General features: G+C 44.6%; 1 protein-coding gene across 1 annotated transcript in view; it reads left to right on the top strand.

The window, feature by feature from the left end:
* SETX (senataxin) overlaps positions 1–19,323 on the top strand; it is a 383,775-nt gene that overhangs the window by 321,106 nt on the left and 43,346 nt on the right. Inside the window, 2 exon segments of the mRNA XM_029613495.1 lie at positions 13,576–13,646; positions 13,649–13,679. Of these exon segments, the coding sequence (XP_029469355.1) occupies positions 13,576–13,646; positions 13,649–13,679 (102 nt within the window).

Genomic DNA, 19,323 nt, shown 5'->3' with positions numbered 1-19,323 from the left:
ATCAATGCACATCCTGACATAGAGGGCTGGAATTCCCATTTTAAGATTGCGGCGTTTGCTGACGACATGTTTAGTCTTTGTGACAAACCCAAATGTTTCATTGTGCAAGGTTCTTCATTTACAAGCTCAATTCGGCCAATTTTCTGGTTTAAAAATCAAGAGATAAATCAGAAGCGATAGATGTTACAGGTCAGGTCCATGTGAACTGGCCGGGGGAGTTTCCACTAAAATGGGTAACTTCTGAAATGAAATATTTGGGCATTCTTATCCCCATTGATTTTCGCCACCTTTATATTGTTAACATCCATCCATTACTCACAAAGACGAAACAGAAACTGAAGGACTGGGCGAACCTACCCCTATCTATGTCCGGGAGGATACAATTATTCAAGATGATTGAGCTACCGAAATGGCTCTATATCATGCACATGTTACCCCTTTGGATTCGAAAGCCCCAGATTGCTGACCTACATAGGGCACTGTGGGGATTTATCTGGCGCAACAAAAAAGCGAGAATAGGCTTGGCGACGTTGATGAGACCGCTTCAAGCAGGGGGCTTGGTGTGCCCTGACATCCATATGTACAATGTGGCCAATTTGATGTGCCATCTCAAAGACTGGGTTGGGGGTATGCATACCTTCATACCAACTGACCTATTATGGGAGTGGTCTAGGCCCCTGGAGATCACCAATCTTCTCATGGCTTCCAGATCAGAGCTACCCTCCCACGTCCGGGACTTCCCCTACATCGTGGCTTGCCACACAGCTTGGAAGAGGCTATGCTCACAACTGCATGTTTCATGGAGAACTCTAACGTTTGCCACCATAGCAGGACTCCCAAGCTTCTCTCCTAGCTGGGAAAGTTCAGTATTTACGTAATGGAAGGCAGCACACCTAACAGACGTCCATCAACTGCTCGACCCCAGTGGAGGTCACCTAGTCTCTTTCACGGAGCTGCAAACCGCATATTTTACATGGATATCCAATTTTCCATGTCGTTCAACAAAGTTGTATCCTTGCTCGTTGACTCTCTCTCATTGTACTTTCATTTTTTATCCAGCTTAGTATATTATCCAACTATTTCCCAGTTAGCCCCCCATCCTCGTTCATTGTAATTTCCTTTCTCAGTTACTTGTGAACCGACATGATGTGTCCTACGAATGCCGGTATATAAAAATGTTAAATAAATAAATAAATAAATAAATATGGACTACCCTGTGGAAATTTCTTTGCGTATCTTCAAATAAGTCATTTTATTCACACATGGATGAAAAACAATTCCACCACTGCTACCCAGGACAATCTGACCCAATTTTTTTATACCACAGTTAAAGCGAACAGTGTGCTAGTCTATGGCAAAATGGCTGGCGACTTTGGACACTAAGGATCGGATGCAGCACTTAACGGCTCACTGGACCCAAGATCTGGAGTGCCAGATCTCTAAAATCCAACTAGCGAAATGTTTCAAAGGCATACCCAACTGCATAGAGAATGTACAATTGAGAGAAACTCAATATAAACTCCTGCATCGCATATATGTCTCCCCATCCATAGCCTACAAGTGGCGGCTGACCACTTCTGCATCCTGTCTGAAATGCGGAGCAGAGAATGCCACATTAAAACATTTATGGGACTGTGAAACTATCCAGCAATTCTGGACTAAGATTTTGGAATATACCGGACGTTTACTGGCATAAACACTGCCTCTGGATGCGAAACTCTGTTTACTGCATCTTCTCAAAGACACAGAGGAAAAAGCTCAACCGCAGGCACAGTGGTGCTTCTTGCGCAAAGCTTCACTATTGGCAAAGCATGCAATTTTAACGCAATGGCTTAGCAAAGATGCCCCGACTTTCTTACAATGGCGCTTACATCTTCACAAGCTGGCTATCTATGAACAGATATCGGCAACAACCTCCACCTCTGCAAAAATGTATGAGAGGTTCTTAGACATCTGGAATCCATATTTACTGACTCTTCCTGAGCGGGCTATAAGCAAAATACTGGACCCTTCAAATTAAGCTTGGGACTTGTAGCCCTAGGACCAGCCCACTGCAACTTTTGCCAGGACTAGTACCACTCATATCCTATTATTATTATTATTATTATTATTATCATACGAAGCAGGACAGTCCAACTTACAGGCATTGATCTTCAGGGTCAGCGCAAGGTGGGTGGGGAGGGAGAGGTGGAATTGGGGAGAAGGGGGAGGGAGGGGAGCCAGAGGTTTATACAGAAGGCACTTCCTTGGAACTGTGTGAAGTTAGCATAATAGAATTGGCAGATTGGGGTGTTGTAATGTTTCCTAATGGTTTATACTGTTCTGTTTACTCAGGGATGGTCAATGTCCCGTTGCAAGTGTTTTCCTGTGTTTCTTCTTAAAAACTCAATAAATAAATATTTTTAAAAGAAATCTGAAATTAAACTTCTTGTCATAATTGCCGAAATTTTCAACCTTTCTGTGAATGTGGGCCTTCTGTGTATGATTTTGTTTGGCAGCAGAGAGGGGAGACAAATTACCTGTAGATGTTTGCCAGTAATTTTTATGCTGTAGCAATGCAAGCATGTTTGTTCTGTTTAGCGCGGGATGTGGTGCTTAGAGTAGACAGCGTAGGACTAAATTTCAGTACTTGGGTTTGTGAGTGGTGGGGAGGGCACTTCAGGAGCTGCTGTTTCTGTCGATGAAGCTAAAATAAATAAATAAATAAATTCTGCAAGTAAAAAGCAGCAGCCACACAGTACTGAGGCAATCCTTTCAGGTGATTGAGGGAGCATGTGAATAGTGGTCATATTTTCTTCCAAGGTTGAGGGACATGCGGTCCTCCCACAGTGTCTCCCATAATAGAACATAAGAACATAAGAAATTGCCATGCTGGGTCAGACCCAGTATCCTGTTTCCAACAGAGGCCAAACCAGGCCACAAGAACCTGGCAAGTACCTAAACACCAAGAAGATCCCAGCTAACTGATGCCAATAATAGCAGAGGCCATTCCCTAAGTCAACTTGATTGATAGCAGTTAATGGACTTCTCCTCCAAGAACTTATCCAAACGTTTTTTGAACCCAGCTACACTAACTGCACTAACCACATCCTCTGGCAACAAATTCCAGAGCTTTATTGTGCATTGAGTGAAAAAGAATTTTCTCCGATTAGTCTTAAATGTGCTACTTGCTAACTTCATGGAATGCCCCCTAGTCCTTCTATTATTCGAAAGTGTAAATAACCGATTCACATCTACTCGTTCAAGACCTCTCATGATTTTAAAGACATCTATCATATCCCCCCTCAGCCATCTCTTCTCCAAGCTGAACAGCCCTAACCTCTTCAGCCTTTCCTCATAGGGAAACTGTTCCATCCCCTTTAATCATTTTGGTTGCCCTTATTTGTACCTTCTCCATCGCAACTATATCTTTTTGAGATGCAGCAACCAGAATTGTACATAGTATTCAAGGTAAGGTCTCACCATGGAGCGATACAGAGGCATTATGACATTTTCCCTTTTTATTACCTATTTCCTTCCTAATAATTCCAAACATTCTGTTTGCTTTTTTGACTGCTGCAGCACACTGAGCCGACTATTTCAAAGTAGTATCCACTAAGATGCCTAGATCTTTTTCCAGGTGGTAGCTCATAATATGGAACCTAACATTGTATAACTACAGCAAGGGTTATTTTTCCCTATATGCAACACCTTGCTCTTGTCAACATTAAATTTCATCTGCCATTTGGATGCCTAATCTTCCAGTGTCGCAAGGTCCTCCTGTATCACAATCCGCTTGTGATTTAACTACTCTGAATAATTTTGTATCATCCGTAAATTTGATAACCTCACTCGTCTATTCCTTTTCGGATCATTTATAAATATATTGAAAAGCACCAGTCAAGTACAGATCCCTGAGGCACTCCACTGTTTACTCTTTTCCACTGAGAAAATTGACCATTTAATCCTACTCTCTGTTTCCTGTCTTTTAATCAGTTTGTAATCCATGAAAGGACATCGCCTCCTATCCCATGACTTTTTAGTTTTCTTAGAAGCCTCTCATGAGGGACTTTGTCATTGGCGCTGTGGGCATTGGTATGCAGTAGTTTCATGTCTCAAGCCTATTTGCATTAGGTACAGCAAATTCCAGTGGTGGACTCTAAAGAGGCTCTTTCAGAGAAGAAGGCAGAGCACCTGTTAGCTGGTTTGGCTTTTTATAGCGGATGCCTTGTATGATTTACTTTTACAGTGGCCAGAAATATGGTGTCTGTGGTATCGGCTAGGGGATTTCTTGGCTGTGCAACTGAGTTCTGCAGACATATGGTCTAAATCCAAGCTTGGTAATCTTCCCTTTTAAGGAAAGCTTCTCTTTGGGGAAGACTTGAAAAAGTTGGTCAGACACCTTGGAGAGTCTAAATCCCATAAATTGCCAGAAGATAATCCTAAGAGGGTCTTAAAACCTTTACCAGTAGTCAGAAATTTAAGGAGGGACAGGCGTTATTGTACTGGGACAAGTTCCTTATTGGCAGCACCAGTATTCCAGCAAGTTTTAAATCCTTTCAAGGGAACCGTAAAATCCCCTGAGAGAGTTTGGGTTCCAATTCACGAGGACATAAAAGTGCTAAATGAAATTCAGTCAGTCCACTCTTCAGATGTGCACATATTGGGGGCGGTTGGCCCATTTTTACAAGGAGGTGGACCAAGATAAAGACAGATCAATGGGTCCTTTTTGTGCAGACAGTTATGCCTTAGATTTTCCTCATCCAGTAGTTGAAGCTTTTATGATCATTCCATGAGCTTCCAGGATAAAAAGAGAAGCAACATAATTCATGTTGAAACATCTTCTATGTTTAGAGGCAGTGATTCTGATTCCAGAGAAGGAAAGAGTTCTGGAAAGGTACTCTATTTACTTTGTATTGCCAGAAAAGGAGGGCACTACCTTTTGACCCATTCTAGATCTCAAGAAAGTGAATGCATCCTTGCAGGTACTTGACGTTCATAGGACTGTCATTGTGGCAGTTAGGGAAGGAGAATTATTGGCATTTTTGGATCTGTTGGACGTTTATTTTCACATTCCTATTTGGAGAGATCATCAAAAGTTTCTCAGGTTTCCAGTACTGGGAGGTCATTTTCAGTTCTAAGCACTCTTTTGGGCTTGCAAAAGCTCCTCTACCTTTCCGCCACCTTATATAGCTCCTGCAGTGAAGGGGTATTCAGTGGTACCTCCTGCAGTAGGATCCCCAGTGGCACTAGCTTACTCAACCCCTGACAAAGTGAGAATTTCACAAGTGAAACAGGATCTGCGCTAGTAGGTAGATCATAAGAAATTGCCATACTGGGTCAGACCAGGGGTCCATCATGCCCAGCATCCTGTTTCCAACAGTGGCCAATCCAGGCCACAGATGCCTGGCAAGCACCCAAAAACCAAGCATATCCCATACCACTGATGCTAGTAATAGAAATGGCTATTCCTTAAGTCAACTTGATAAATAGCAGTCAATGGAATTCTCCTCCAAGAACCCATCCAAACATTCTTCAAAGCCAGCCACATCAACTTCACCAACCACATCCTCTGGCAACAAATTCCAGAGCCCAAACGTGCACTGAGCGAAAAATAACCTTCTCCGATTAGTTCCAAATGTGCTACCTGCTAACTTCATGGAGTGCCCCCTAGTCTCTCTACCATCCAAAAAGCAAACAAACGATTCACATCCACCCACTCTAGACCTCCCATGACTTCAAAGACCTCCACTGTATCCCCCCTCAACCATCTCCTCTCCAAGCTGAACAGGCCCAACCTCCCCAGCCCCTCCTCATAGGGTAGCCGCCCCAGTCACCCTGGTCTCCCCTCTCCGCACCCCTCCACTGCAACTACATCCCCCCTGAGATGCGGTGAACAGAACTATACACAGTACTCAAGGTGTACGGTCTCACAATAGAGTGATACAGAAGCACCATGACACCCACCATTCCATTCACCATTTCCCTCCCAAGAACCTCCAACACTCTGCCTGCCTTCCCACCGCTGCAGAACACTGAGCCGATGACCCCAATGCACCAACCACTATGATGCCCAGACAACACCCCCCCCCCCCCCCCCCCCCGGAGAATACTGAAGAGCTGCACTTCCTGCAGGGGTATATGTACTAGGAGCTGATGTCAGATTGAAATCTGATCCGTCTCCAACTGCTAACAGGAGTACACTATACCCATTGGTCCTGAGTCCATCTGTCTACACTAAGGAAAACGAAATTATCTGATAAGTAATTTCTCCAATGTCCATCACAGACCCCCATAAAGTCTGTGTAATGTGGTCTTGGGCGAGAGCACGATGTCTTGACCTGCACCAAATGTGCCCTAATGACACCAAAAGGTCACAAGGCCAGAATGGAGAAGATGGAACTTCTCTTCCATGCTCAAACCCCGACTCCGTCCATTGCATCGTCATCAGAACTGGCACCCGTCAACTTCGTGCCAGCATCGACCACCAGCCGGTGACCGTCTGGCGTCAACGACATCTCGGGCCTTCGACACCCTCTACTCCAGACCTCAGGACCGAGGGGATCGTAGAGATAAACATCGCCACTGGCATAGAAAGTCTCGGACCATCGAGGGAGCGAAATCATCAACCTCGCCATCGTCCGAGCCGCCTTCGAAGAAACCCCGTCCAGAAAAGGCACAGACCTTTTCGGCGACAGGGTCACTGAAGCAACCCTCACCCAACAGGGTATTGGGAGCCACGACTCCGCCTTTAATGGTGGTCCCTCCAGCTATGCCTCTGCCTCCTTTTTCTGTTCCGGAGCCGGGGCTGCTTGCTCCAGGTCTCCGAGAAGAACTGGACCGGATGGTTCAGGAGGCCATCGACAAGGCGATGCAACGACTCCAGGTTCCTCCGGCACTGACACCGGTACCGATTGTGGAACCGACCACTGACCCGATTCCGGCAGTGTTGGCACCGCTGCTCTCCAGGATGGAAGAGCTCATTGCCGCTTTTCCACCGATGGACCCCGGGTCATCGATGGCTCCGGTGCCCTCCCCGCTTACTCTGTCATCGGGAGGAGAAACACCGTTCCGCATCCCTCCATCGGGAGTTCTGCCGATGCCTCAGCCATCGATGCCGATACGACCCTTGCCACCGATCCAACCATCGGTACTGATACGCCCGTCGGCACCACCGAGCCATCCATCGATGCCTGCGCTGGTGCCTTCGATGCCTTCATCGGTGCCTCTGATTATTCCTTCGGAGCCTAGACCAGGACCTTCAGGTATCCCACCACCCTGTCCCCCTCTAGTTCCTAGAGGGGCAGATGCTGATCCCTATGATACCTGGACTGATGATTCCTCGCCAAACACAGATGAATTGCCTTCACCACCTTCACCCACTGAAAGTAGAAAGCATTCTCCTCCAGAGAACCTTTCCGTCATAAATTTTGTGAAGGAAATGACTGAATTGGTTCCCTTCCAATTACAGACTGAACAAGATGAAAGGCACAGATGATGGAGTTGTTGCAATTCCTGGATGCTCCCAAGGAAATAACCTCCATCCCTGTCCACCAGGTTCTTCTGGATCTCCTCAAGAAGAACTGGGAACATCCTGGCTCCATTGCTCCAGTCCACAGAAAAGCTGACACTACCTATTTGGTGCACTCAGCTCCAGGTTTCCAAAAACCTCAATTGGGTCACCAATCTGTAGTTGTAGAATCTGCACAGAAAAGAGCAAGGAGATCAAAACCTCACACTTCTTTTCCCCCTGGCAAGGAACAGAAGTTTCGTAGGCCCCAAGTACTGAGTGCTTCCGTTCGGCCTTGCGTCTGCACCATGAGTCTTCACAAAATGCCTCATTGTAGTTGCAGCCTTCCTCAGAACTCAAGGTGTTCACGTTTACCCTTACCTAGACGATTGGTTAATCAGGGCTCCCACTCAGCAAGCTGCTCTGTCGTCCCTACATCTCAGCTTGCACACTCTGATTTCACTCGGATTTCTCGTCAACTACGACAAATCCTGCTTAGTCCCATCTCAAACCTTATCGTTCATTGGGGCAGACTTGGACACCTTGCAGGCAAAGGCTTTCCTGCCTCGACAGCGAGCTCTCACTCTCGTGTCTCTGGCACACCCAGCTGCAGTCTCAACACTCCACGACTGCACACTGCTTTCTCATCCTCCTGGGACCATGGCGTTCTCAGTTTCAGGTCACCCCAGTGGCCCGCTTCGCCATGAGATTCATGCAGTGGAACTCTAAGATCACAATGGGCTCAATCCATTCAGCCCCTGTTGACCATTGTCCACGTAACTGACTCACTTCGTCTGTCTCTCGCCTGGTGGAAAGATCAGATCACTCTCCTCCAGGGCTTGCCTTTGCAAGCTCCAGACCCTCAAATAACTCTCACCACCGATGCTTCCAACCTCAGATGGGGAGCCCACATGGCCATCTGCAGACACAAAGGCTCTTGTCTCCAGAGGAAGCCAAACACCAAGTAAATTTCCTGGAGCTGCAAGCAATCAGATACGCTCTCAGGGTATTTCAGGATCGCCTCTCCAATCAAGTCATCCTGATCCAGACGGACAACCAGGTGGCCATGTGGTAATCAACAAACAGGGAGGGACGGGCTCCTACCTTCTGTTTCAGGAAGCTGCACAGATATGGGCGGAGGCCCTCTCCCACTCGATGTACCTCAGGGACACCTACTTGCCGGGAGTGGACAACGTGTTGGCAGACAAGCTGAGTCGCACCTTCCAACCACAAGAGTGGTCTCTCAACCCCTCAGTAGCGAAATCCATCTTCCAACAATGGGGTTATCCTCAAATAGACCTCTTTGCGTCACCTCAAAATCGCAAAGTAGACAATTGCTGCTCTTTCACTCGCAGCCAACATTATCAACCAAGAGACACGTTCTCCCTATCATGGGCAACTGGTCTCCTATATGCATTCCCTCCACTTCCACTTCTCTCGAAGACTCTCGTGAAGTTACGTTGGGACAAGGGAACCATGATCATGATATTACCCCACTTGACGCGCCAAGTGCGGTTTCCAATATTTCAGGATCTCTCCATTCGCAGGCACATTCCCTTGGGGAAAGACCCGCTTCTAATCACTCAAAACGACGGCTGCCTACGCCACCCCAATCTTCAAGCCTTGTCCCTGACGGCATGGATGTTGAAAGGTTAATCCTTCAGCCACTTAACCTTTCTGAACCAGTTTCCCTTGTCCTGATTGCTTCGCTGAAGCTTTCCACGAGAAAATGTTACTCTTATAAATGGATCAATAATGACCACCACAGACCTATAGCATCCAGTTTAAAGGAGGGAGTAGCTGTCCAGCATAGAATAAGTAAATCAGCCCGAATCCCAAAAGTAAAGCTCTATAGTAGTGTGAGTACACGACGTGATCTTACTTATCAGCAGACCTCATACTGGGCATACATATCTGATGCTAGTTAGCAATAGTATACAGCTTGACGCTGTGCATGTCCTCACGTCCTTGTCTCCGCTATTTCCTCGAGAACATAAAGCTAAGTGCTGAAATTTGCAATGTTACAAAATAGCTAAGTGCCTAGAATTTGCAATGCTATATAGCCTATGATGTGCCAATGGGTCATTTTATCGTTCACTTGTGCATTTAAAAATCTTTAAAAAAATATTGGACATTTCATGACCGATGATTATACCGCTGGTATACTATTGCTAACTAGCATCAGATATGTATGCCCAGTATCAGGTCTGCTGATAAGTAAGATCACGTCGTGTACTCACACTACTATAGAGCTTTACTTTTGGAATTCGGGCTGATTTACTTACTCTTATAAATGGAACAGGTTTACATCATGGTGCTCTTCTCAGTCCCTTGACCCCTTTACCTGTCCAATCCTGAAGTTTCTAGACTATCTCTGGCACTTATCAGAGTCAGGTCTAAAAACGTCCTTCATCAGAATGCATGTCATTGCGGTTGCCGCCTTCCATAAAGGTGTTGGGGATGTTCCTATTTCAGTTCAACCCCTTGTAACATGTTTTCTGAAGGGCTTGCTTCACCTCAAGCCTCCTCTGTGTCCTCGGGCCCCATCTTGGGACCTCAATCTGGCTTTGGTTCGGCTCATGAAATCACCATTCGATCCTCTTCACTCCTGTTATCATCGCTATCTCACAAGGAAAGTGATTTTCCTTCTGGCAATCACTTCGGCTCACAGAGTTAGTGAATTACAGGCTCTAGTTACCTATCCGCTATACACTAAACTTCTGCAGGACGGGGCAGTACTCTGCACTCACCCTAAATTCTTACCTAAGGTAGTTTTGGATTTCCATCTCTCAATCCATCATACTACCTACCTTTTTTCCCAGGCCCCATTCCAATCCAGAGCAGCAGGCTCTGCATACCCTTGACTGTAAACGGGCTCTAGCGTTCTACCTAGAGCGTACAGCTGCCCACAGAAAGAGCACTCAATTATTTGTTTCTTTCCTGGCTGCAGGGTTAGTGCCATGCTGGGCATGCCCAGTAGGTGCCAGTCAAAGTTCTAGAAACTTTGACAAAAGTGTTCAGTGATTGGGCTCCATCCTGTGATGTCACCCATATGTGAGGACTAACATCCTGCTGTTCTGTGAGAACACCTGTTACAGGTAAGCAACATTTGATTTTTTGCAGTAAGCTAGGTTTGATGGAGAGAGTTTAAACATTTGAGTCAGAAGTTAGGCTCTCCATCAAAGCCAAGACACTTCCATTTTGGGACTCTTTTTAGCTCAGCTTCCAGCTCAATTGTTAAAACTTCATGCCAATCCATAATTTTGATGTTTCCCTTTTCTATATTCTCCTGTATGCTGGGTAGCCTTTCTTCTTTGTTGTGCTCTTCAGGATCTTCATAAGTTTTCCAAAGCTGTTCTGTTTCTTCTTTCATTGGTGGTATTTTCTCAGCACTAATGTTTTCCCCAATTCCCTATAGAACCGCTTTGGACTTGTCCTGAATAATTTATTTTGATGCCTCTCTCTTCTATTTTCTACCTATCTTTGCAGCTTTTGTGCTTCTGCTGTTATTTTCAATTTATTATTGAGGCATATAAATTTGTCTTCTTTAGTTTGCACTGAAATAAAGGTTAACAAATAAAAACAAAAAAATATATAAGGTGATACCTTTTTATTAGACTAAATAACATTTCTTGACTAGCTTGCAAAGAGATAATACTCTCTTCTTCAGGTTAGAATTCAAATGAGCAAAAAATGGCATTACCAGGAAATACAAAGTAGTGTAGTTGCAATAAATGAATCATAAAGGTATAACAATGATATGGGGGGGTAAAGGAGGTTGAGTGATCTGAAAGTGATATGCAATATAATTTTATCATTTATTTTGTGCTGCATATCTCAATTTGATAATTTGGATTTTTCTCATTACGTTTTGTGGTGTTTGCCCTTTGAAGTATGTCTCTAACAATGACACCTCTGCAAAGAGTGATTTAATTTTTCCTTTTATACATTGTTTCCATGAAGGAGTAATTCTTTCTCCTGTTCTTTCCACGTATCCCCTTTTGTAGGATTATTCCAATAATTATAATTGCCAATAATGTATCCTGTTTATGCCTGTATTATCAATAGATGGTTTCTTGATTCAGATTATGGCCCTATTCATCTCATGTATCATGCTTTTATTTTGAGTGTCAGATATAAAAGGACCTGAACATACATATCCTTCTCCACATAGATCATTTATATCTATAGATCAGGAGCTCAGCTACCAACTCTTTAATCACCTGGTCTGTCTCCAGGCTTTCCTCTTCATTCTATTCTTTTTGCATTCTTATCTTTCATTAGTATCTCCCCCATTGAACCCTTCTAGTTGCTCTAAATGTTTTGGCACCTTATTACTGGTAACCACAATGGTAATATTCAAAAGAAGAAGGTATAAACCCAGGCATTACATAAATTATGAAAAAATACCCATATGCACACTTTAAATATTTATTGCATGCAATATTTAAAAGGTTCTTAACACAATCTAATCATACACAAATTGTTCCCTTAAAAAAAAAAACCCCCACAATTGGCAAACATCCAATTGATTCACCATTATAACTACATTCCCATGTACCCTGTCACAGCATTCCTATATAATTGGTGAATCAATTGAATGTTTGCCAATTGTGGGGGGGTTTTAAGGGAGCAATTTGTGTATGATTAGATTGTTAAAAACTTTTTAAATATTGTATATTATAAATATTTAAAGTGTGCATATGGGTATTTATATATTTTTGGTTAGTGCAGTTAGTATAGCTGTGTTTAAAAAAGGATTGGATAAGTTCTTGGAGTTGAAGTCCATTACCTGCTATTAATTAAGTTGACTTAGAAAATAGCCACTGGTATTACTAGCAACGGTAACATGGAATAGACTTAGTTTTTGGGCACTTGCCAGGTTCTTATGGCCTGGATTGGCCACTGTTGGAAACAGGATACTGGGCTTGATGGACCCTTGGTCTGACCCAGTATGGCATGTTCTTAATAGTTCTTATGATACCTTACTACTGGTGCCTGTTGAGAGCTCTGGTAACATTGTTCTGGTGCAGTTTAGCTGATCAGAAACCTTTGTTTTTGTGCTCCTTGGCTGCTTGGCAACTTTTATTTAGATGTTCTCCACCTGCTCAATCTCCTGGGTCCTTTCCTGCCTTTCCTCTTCACTTTGCTTCCTGGTGCATCTTCTATGGCTCTAGTTCTCTTATATGTTGTATCCTAATTGTTCCATTTCTCTAGTTGTTTTGGCACCTTTGTTCTAGTGTTCCTTGTCTGTTTGGCAACCTTTGGTTTGGTACTCCCTGGCTGCTCAATGTCCTGGTTCTTTTCTTCTGATTGTTTGGCATCTTTGTTCTGGCACTCCTTGATTGCTCAGCTGCCTTTGTTGCAGCTCTCTCTAGCTTCTCGGCTTTTGAGCATCTCTGCTTGCCCTCTGTTTTTCAGACTGGTTTTAGATTTCTTCATTTTAGTCTTCTCTTCCTCTTCCCCAGCTAGGAGTGGTTCATTGAGCATCTGCGCCTATGCTAATATTTAAGTATATTGTGAGTTAAGGTAAAAGTGTGGAGCCTCAAAGTGGTGTTCACTTTGAGTGTGGAAAATTTTATATGCTTACCTACCTGGAGTGGGTGAGGGACAAAAATGGAGAGAGAATAAAACGGAATTACTCAGAGCAATGGTAAAGCTATTGAGTTCCCAGGGAGAGGTGAAAAGATTAGCCAGCATGGGACAATAATAGGATGTTGCAGTGCTTTCAGATGTAATTGAGAGGGGAGATGGCAGGTCACTTAGGCTGATTTTTATTACATTCCCCAGCTTAAGGGCAGGTAATCAAGCCTATGGCTGCCAACTGGGACATAACCACAACTACAGCAGAATAGGTACTCAGGCAAACTGGGTACACCAAAATGTTCTTTTTACCCACATATATTCTGCTATGCATGCAGCAGTTATTTATTTATTTATTTTTATTTATAGCTTTTATATACTGTGGTTCAATTAACAGGATTAATTATCACTACAGTTGATCTGTATGATCTGTAGTGAGCACAGTGATGATTGGTGATAGAAAGTTAATAGAAATTGATATGTTTTTTTCCCCCCTCTTTCAGTGATAATACATGGGAAGTGGACACCGTGGATGGTTTTCAAGGTCGTGAGAAGGACTGTGTTATCGTCACTTGTGTCGAGCAAACACTCTTTCTGGCTCCATTGGGTACCTGCCTTATTTCTCCTATCTGGGAACAGGGGTTTCAACAACGCAGCATTCACAAGTTCTATGTTAACTCCATTCTCAGGGCATGCTGATAAATATTGTCTCATTCCTGTCTCTGCAGTGCAAGGTTATAAGCTTCAGTTTACCATGAACATAACACCCCCCCCCCCCCCCCCCATGTTCATCTCATTTAACCTTTGAATCCCTGCATCTTATGAGATGTATTTATTTTTATTTTATTAAAAGTTTTTATATACCGCCTTCAGGTTCAAAGACCAGTCAAAGCAGTATACAACTAAATAAAATACATAAAAATCAAATAAAATAAAGTATATAAAATTATATAAAAACAAAATTAATGCAAAAGGGCTTTTTCAGTAGTCGCTCCTTCACTGTGGAATAAATCATCTGTGGATATTTGACACGAAACAGATTACTTAAGGTTTGATGTGGGGATGGATATTTAAAAGGATAACTGAAAAATTATCTGTCTAAAAGGATTAGCCTTGATATTCAGTGACTTATTTATCTAAATTCTAGCTTGATAGCTCTTTATCCAGCTAGAATTTAGCTGGATATGTCTGGGGCATTCTTGGGGCGGGCAGTAGGCGTTCCAGGAAGGAGCGGAGTTAACCAGCTAACTGACCGTGCTGTAGGCAGGTCTAAAGTTAGCCAGATATACCTATCCGGTTAACTTTTAAGATAGCTGTGTATATTCAGCAATGCTGCCATGCCACTGAATATCCTATTAACAGGCCGATACAGTAAAGTGAGCGGGCGAGTGCCCGCTCTCCCGGCGCATGCACAGGCCAGTGTCCTGTGCACGCGGTTCAGTAAACTAAAATATTTAAATTAGGGCCGGCGGTAAAAAGAGACGCTAGGGACATTAGTGTATCCCTAGCGCCTCTTTTTGGACAGGAGCGGCGGCTGTCAGCGGGTTTGACAGCCGACGCTCAATTTTGCTGGCGTCTGTTCTTGAGCCCGCTGACAGCCACGGGTTCGGAAACCGGACGCCGGCAAAATTGAGCGTCCAGTTTTCAAGCCGCAGGCTGATTTCAAAATTTTTTTTTTCTTTTTTTAACTTTCGGGACCTCCGACTTAATATCGCCATGATATTAAGTCTGAGGGTGCACAGAAAAGCAGTTTTTACTGCTTTTCTATACACTTTCCAGGTGCTGGCAGAAATTAGCGCCTACCTTTGGGTAGGCACTAATTTCTGAAAGTAAAATGTGCGGCTTAGCTGCACATTTTGCTTTCTGAATCACGCAGGAATACCTAATAGGGCCACCAACATACATTTGCATGTTGCGGGCGCTGTTAGGTTCGGGGGGTTGGACGCGCGTTTTCAACGCGCTATTACCCCTTACTGAATAAGGGGTAAAGCTAGCGCGTCGAAAATGCGCGTTCAATCGCAGGTTAACAGTGCGCTCCACCGGAGCGCACTGTACTGTATCGGCCTGTAAGGTAGCCAGATAGGTGTAGCCAGCTAACTTAACTAGCCACTTATTAGCTGGAAATGGACCCCATAGCTTTTAACTCAGGCAAATGGCAGGGTTCAAATCCCACTGCCACTCCTTATCACCTTGGACAAGTCCTTTCATTTTCCATTACCTCAGGTACAAACTTGAGTCTGATTTACTAAGATTTTTCTTCCCATTCTGTCTGTAGGGGGGAAAATGCTTAGTAAATGAAGCCCTTAGATTGTAAGCACTCTGGGGATAGGGAAATACCTACCATACCTGAATATAATATGCTTTGAAGTGCCTGAAAAGCAGAATATAAAGAAAAAAATTAGATGGGCTATAATATTAAAGGTAGGATTTATCCCTGTGGTTTTGGTTGAGGACTGTTGTATTGTTAAATGTCTGTATGTTATTGTTTGCTCTTATCTGCTTCCCCCATACAACCTTAGTCCAAGGAATCAAGAGGTGTGCTTCCTGACTGGAATGTAAATTCCTACTAGGGTGGTACCACTTCACTTTATCATGCAGATAGCCTGGCCTCACTCCTCTTAACACCTTGAAAACTAAAATAAGCATCTTAAATTGTACATGTGCTTAAATCACTATCTTTTAATAAGCTAACAAAATTCCATGATAACCAGCACTCCAGATCCTCAATATGCAGATTAAAATCTCCTGCTACCAACAAATGTAAATGCAGTGCTCCCATAGGGACCGATGCAATATTAAATGTGGAAAGTGGGCGCTGACTTTTCAGCTTTCTTAACGCATGCATGGCGCCTTTAAGGGGGGCACCATGCAATAAATTAGGGAGTCACGGTAGCAAGGAGGCGCTAGGGTCTTTTGCGCAACCTTAGCGCTTCCTTGCTAACGCAACCCCGCGGTTACCGGCGATCTGCCGGTTATGAACACCGACTCAGAGTTTATCGGCATCGGTTTTCATAATGCAGCTGGCCGGTTATGAAAATCGATGCCAAGCATATCAGCGTCGGTCTTCAAAGGAGCCAGCAGAGGTTTTTTCTTTTTTCTTTTAACTTTTAAAAAAGTACAGAAAGGCATTTTTTTCTGTTTTTCTGTACTTTTTTTCAATGCGCTCAGCTATTAACGCCTGCCCTCTTTTACTTAAAGAAAAACACAATGAACCCATATAATTTTATCAATAATAAAGAGCAATTTATTTAATCTCTTCCTGGGACAGAAAGTGCTTTGGTGTATGTGCTGTACTCTTTGAAGTAGCTTTTAATACATGCATATTTGTTGAGAACAGAATTCAGGTGGTGATATTCTCAATTCATAGCTCTGTAGCTCCCAAAACTAATCTTTGGATCTGGCAATGACTTGGAAGAATAATCCAAAAGTGAATCTCTTGAATGGTGGCTTCCTTCATTGCTTCTGGATTTACAAAACTAAATATGTTATTAATCTATTTAGGCTAATGTCATTGGTTGCTTCTCAGTGCCATGGCCCCATTGATGGCCAGGTAAGGAGAGTAGACTACCATTGGCCACCTAGCTTTTTAACTCTTTGGAATCCTGTCCCCTTTTTTTTGTTTACCAGAAGTACCTACTGGCTTGTGTATTCATGACAATTCCATGGAGTCCGTCAGTGGCCAATAAATGTCTTTGGGCAGAGCTGTTGATGGATCATCCTTCATTCTTCAGGCACTAGCAGATATTAAATTTGGGTATTTTTAGCCATTTTAACACCTTTGTTGAATTTGGTGATGCATGCCTCATCTCCTCTTTTCAGTAATTACTTGTTTAACATTTTAATAAGACACATTCTCACAGGACAAGCAGGATGGTAGTCCTCACATATGGGTAGCATCACAGGATGGAGCCCAATCACGGAACACTTCTGTCAAAGTTTCCAGAACTTTGACTGGCCCCTACTGGGCATGCCCAGCATGGCACTAATCCTGCAGCCAGCAGGGGTCCCCCTTCAGTCTTCTTTTTTCCGCGCAGCAGTAGCCACGCGGTTAAGGAGCTCTGTAGAGATTCCTGACAGGAATTTTCCTCACAGAATTACTAAAAATTAATTAACCCCACAGGGGTCCCTCCTTCGAATTTTTGACTCTGCGGTAGTCCGGTAAGTTTTTAGCCGTTTTCAGTCGATTACCATAGAGTTTGGCCCTTGCGGCCTACTGGCCGTCGACCGTACCGTGGCTCAATTTTTTCATGGCCATGGCGTTGGGGTTCCGTCGGTGCCCGGACTGTAATCGCACCATGTCCATCACAGACCCTCACAAAGTCTGTGTAATGTGTCTCGGATGTGAGCACGATGTCCTAACCTGCACCAAATGTGCCCTAATGACACCAAAAGGTCGCAAGGCTAGAATGGAGAAAATGGAACTTCTCTTCCGTGCTCAAACCCTGACGCCGTCTATTGCATCAACGTCGTCAGAACCAGCACCGTCAACTTCGCGCCAGCATCTACCTTCGGCCAGTGACCGTCTGGCATCAATGACTTCTCGGCCTTCAACACCCTCTACTCCCCCCCAGGATCGTGGGGACCGTAGAGATAAACATCGCCACTGGCATCGAAAGTCTCGGACCATCAAGGGAGCAAAATCATCGACCTCGCTATTGTCCGAGCCGCCGTCGAAAAAAAACCCATCCAGAAAAGGCACCAACCTTTTCGGTGACCGGGTCACCGAGGCAACCCTCACCCGTCAGGGTATCAGGAGCCGCGACTCCGCCTTTAACGGTGGCCCCTCCAGCTATGCCTCTGCCTCCTTCTTCTGTTCCGGAGCCGGGGCTGCTTGCTCCAGGTCTCCGAGAAGAACTGGACCGGATGGTTTAGGAGGCCATCGACAAGGTGATGCATTGATTCCAGGTTCCTCCAGCACCGACACTAGTACCGATTGCGGAACCGATCACCAACCCAATTCCAGCAGCGTTGGCACCGCTGCTCTCGAGGATGGAAGCGCTCATGGCCGCTTTTCCACCGATGGACCCCGGATCACCGATTTCTCCGGTGCCCTCCCCGCTTGCTTTGTCACCCACTCGTTGTACCTCAGGGCCACCTACTTGCCCGGGAGTGGACAACGTGTTGGCAGACAAGCTGAATCGCACCTTTCAACCGCACGAGTGGTCTCTCAACCCCTCAGTAGCGAACTCCATCTTCCAACAATGGGGTTATCCTCAAATAGATCTCTTTGCGTCACCTCAAAATCGCAAAGCAGACAACTTCTGCTCTCTCTCGCAGCCAACACTATCAGCCAAGAGACGTGTTCTCCCTATCATGGGCATCCGGTCTCCTGTATGCATTCCCTCCACTTCTCTTGAAGACTCTCGTAAAGTTACGTCGGGACAAGGGAACAATGATCCTGATAGCACCTCACTGGCCACGCCAAGTGTGGTTTCCAGTACTTCAGGATCTCTCCATTCGCAGGCACATTCCCTTGGGAAAAGACCCGCTTCTAATCACTCAAAACGACGGGTGCCTCCGCCACCCCAACCTTTACGCCTTGTCCCTGACGGCATGGATGTTGAAAGGTTAATCCTTCAGCCACTTAACCTTTCTGAACCAGTTTCCCGTGTCTTGATTGCTTCACGGAAACCTTCCATGAGAAAATCTTACTCTTACAAATGGAACAGGTTCACGTCATGGTGCTCTTCTCAGTCCCTTGACCCCTTTACCTGTCCAATCACGAAGTTTCTGGACTATCTCTGGCATTTGTCAGAGTCAGGTCTAAAAACTTCCTCCATCAGGATGCATGTCAGTGCGGTAGCCGCCTTCCATGAAGGTATCGGGAATGTTCCCATATCAGTATAACCCCTTGTCACACGTTTTTTGAAGGGCTTGCTTCACCTAAAGCCTCCTCTGCATCCTCCGGCCCCTTCTTGGGACCTCAACCTAGTTTTGGGTCGGCTCATGAAACCACCATTCGAGCCTCTTCAATCCTGTGACCTTCGATATCTCACATGGAAAGTGATTTTTCTTTTGGCAATCACTTCCGCTCGCAGAGTTAATGAATTACAGTCTCTAGTTACCTATCCGCCTTACACTAAACTTCTGCAGGATCGGGCAGTACTCCGCACTCACCCTAAGTTCTTAGCTAAGGTAGTATCGGAGTTTCACATTAATCAATCCATTATACTACCTACCTTTTTTCCCAGGCCCCATTCCAATCCAGTAGAGCAGGCTCTGCATACCCTTGACTATAAACGGGCTCTAGC

The sequence above is a fragment of the Rhinatrema bivittatum genome, chromosome 8 (genome assembly GCF_901001135.1).
Source record: "Rhinatrema bivittatum chromosome 8, aRhiBiv1.1, whole genome shotgun sequence".
Lineage (NCBI taxonomy): Eukaryota > Metazoa > Chordata > Amphibia > Gymnophiona > Rhinatrematidae > Rhinatrema > Rhinatrema bivittatum.
The sequence above is the reverse complement of the archived record's forward strand: the minus strand, read 5'-3'. Positions and strand labels throughout refer to the sequence as shown.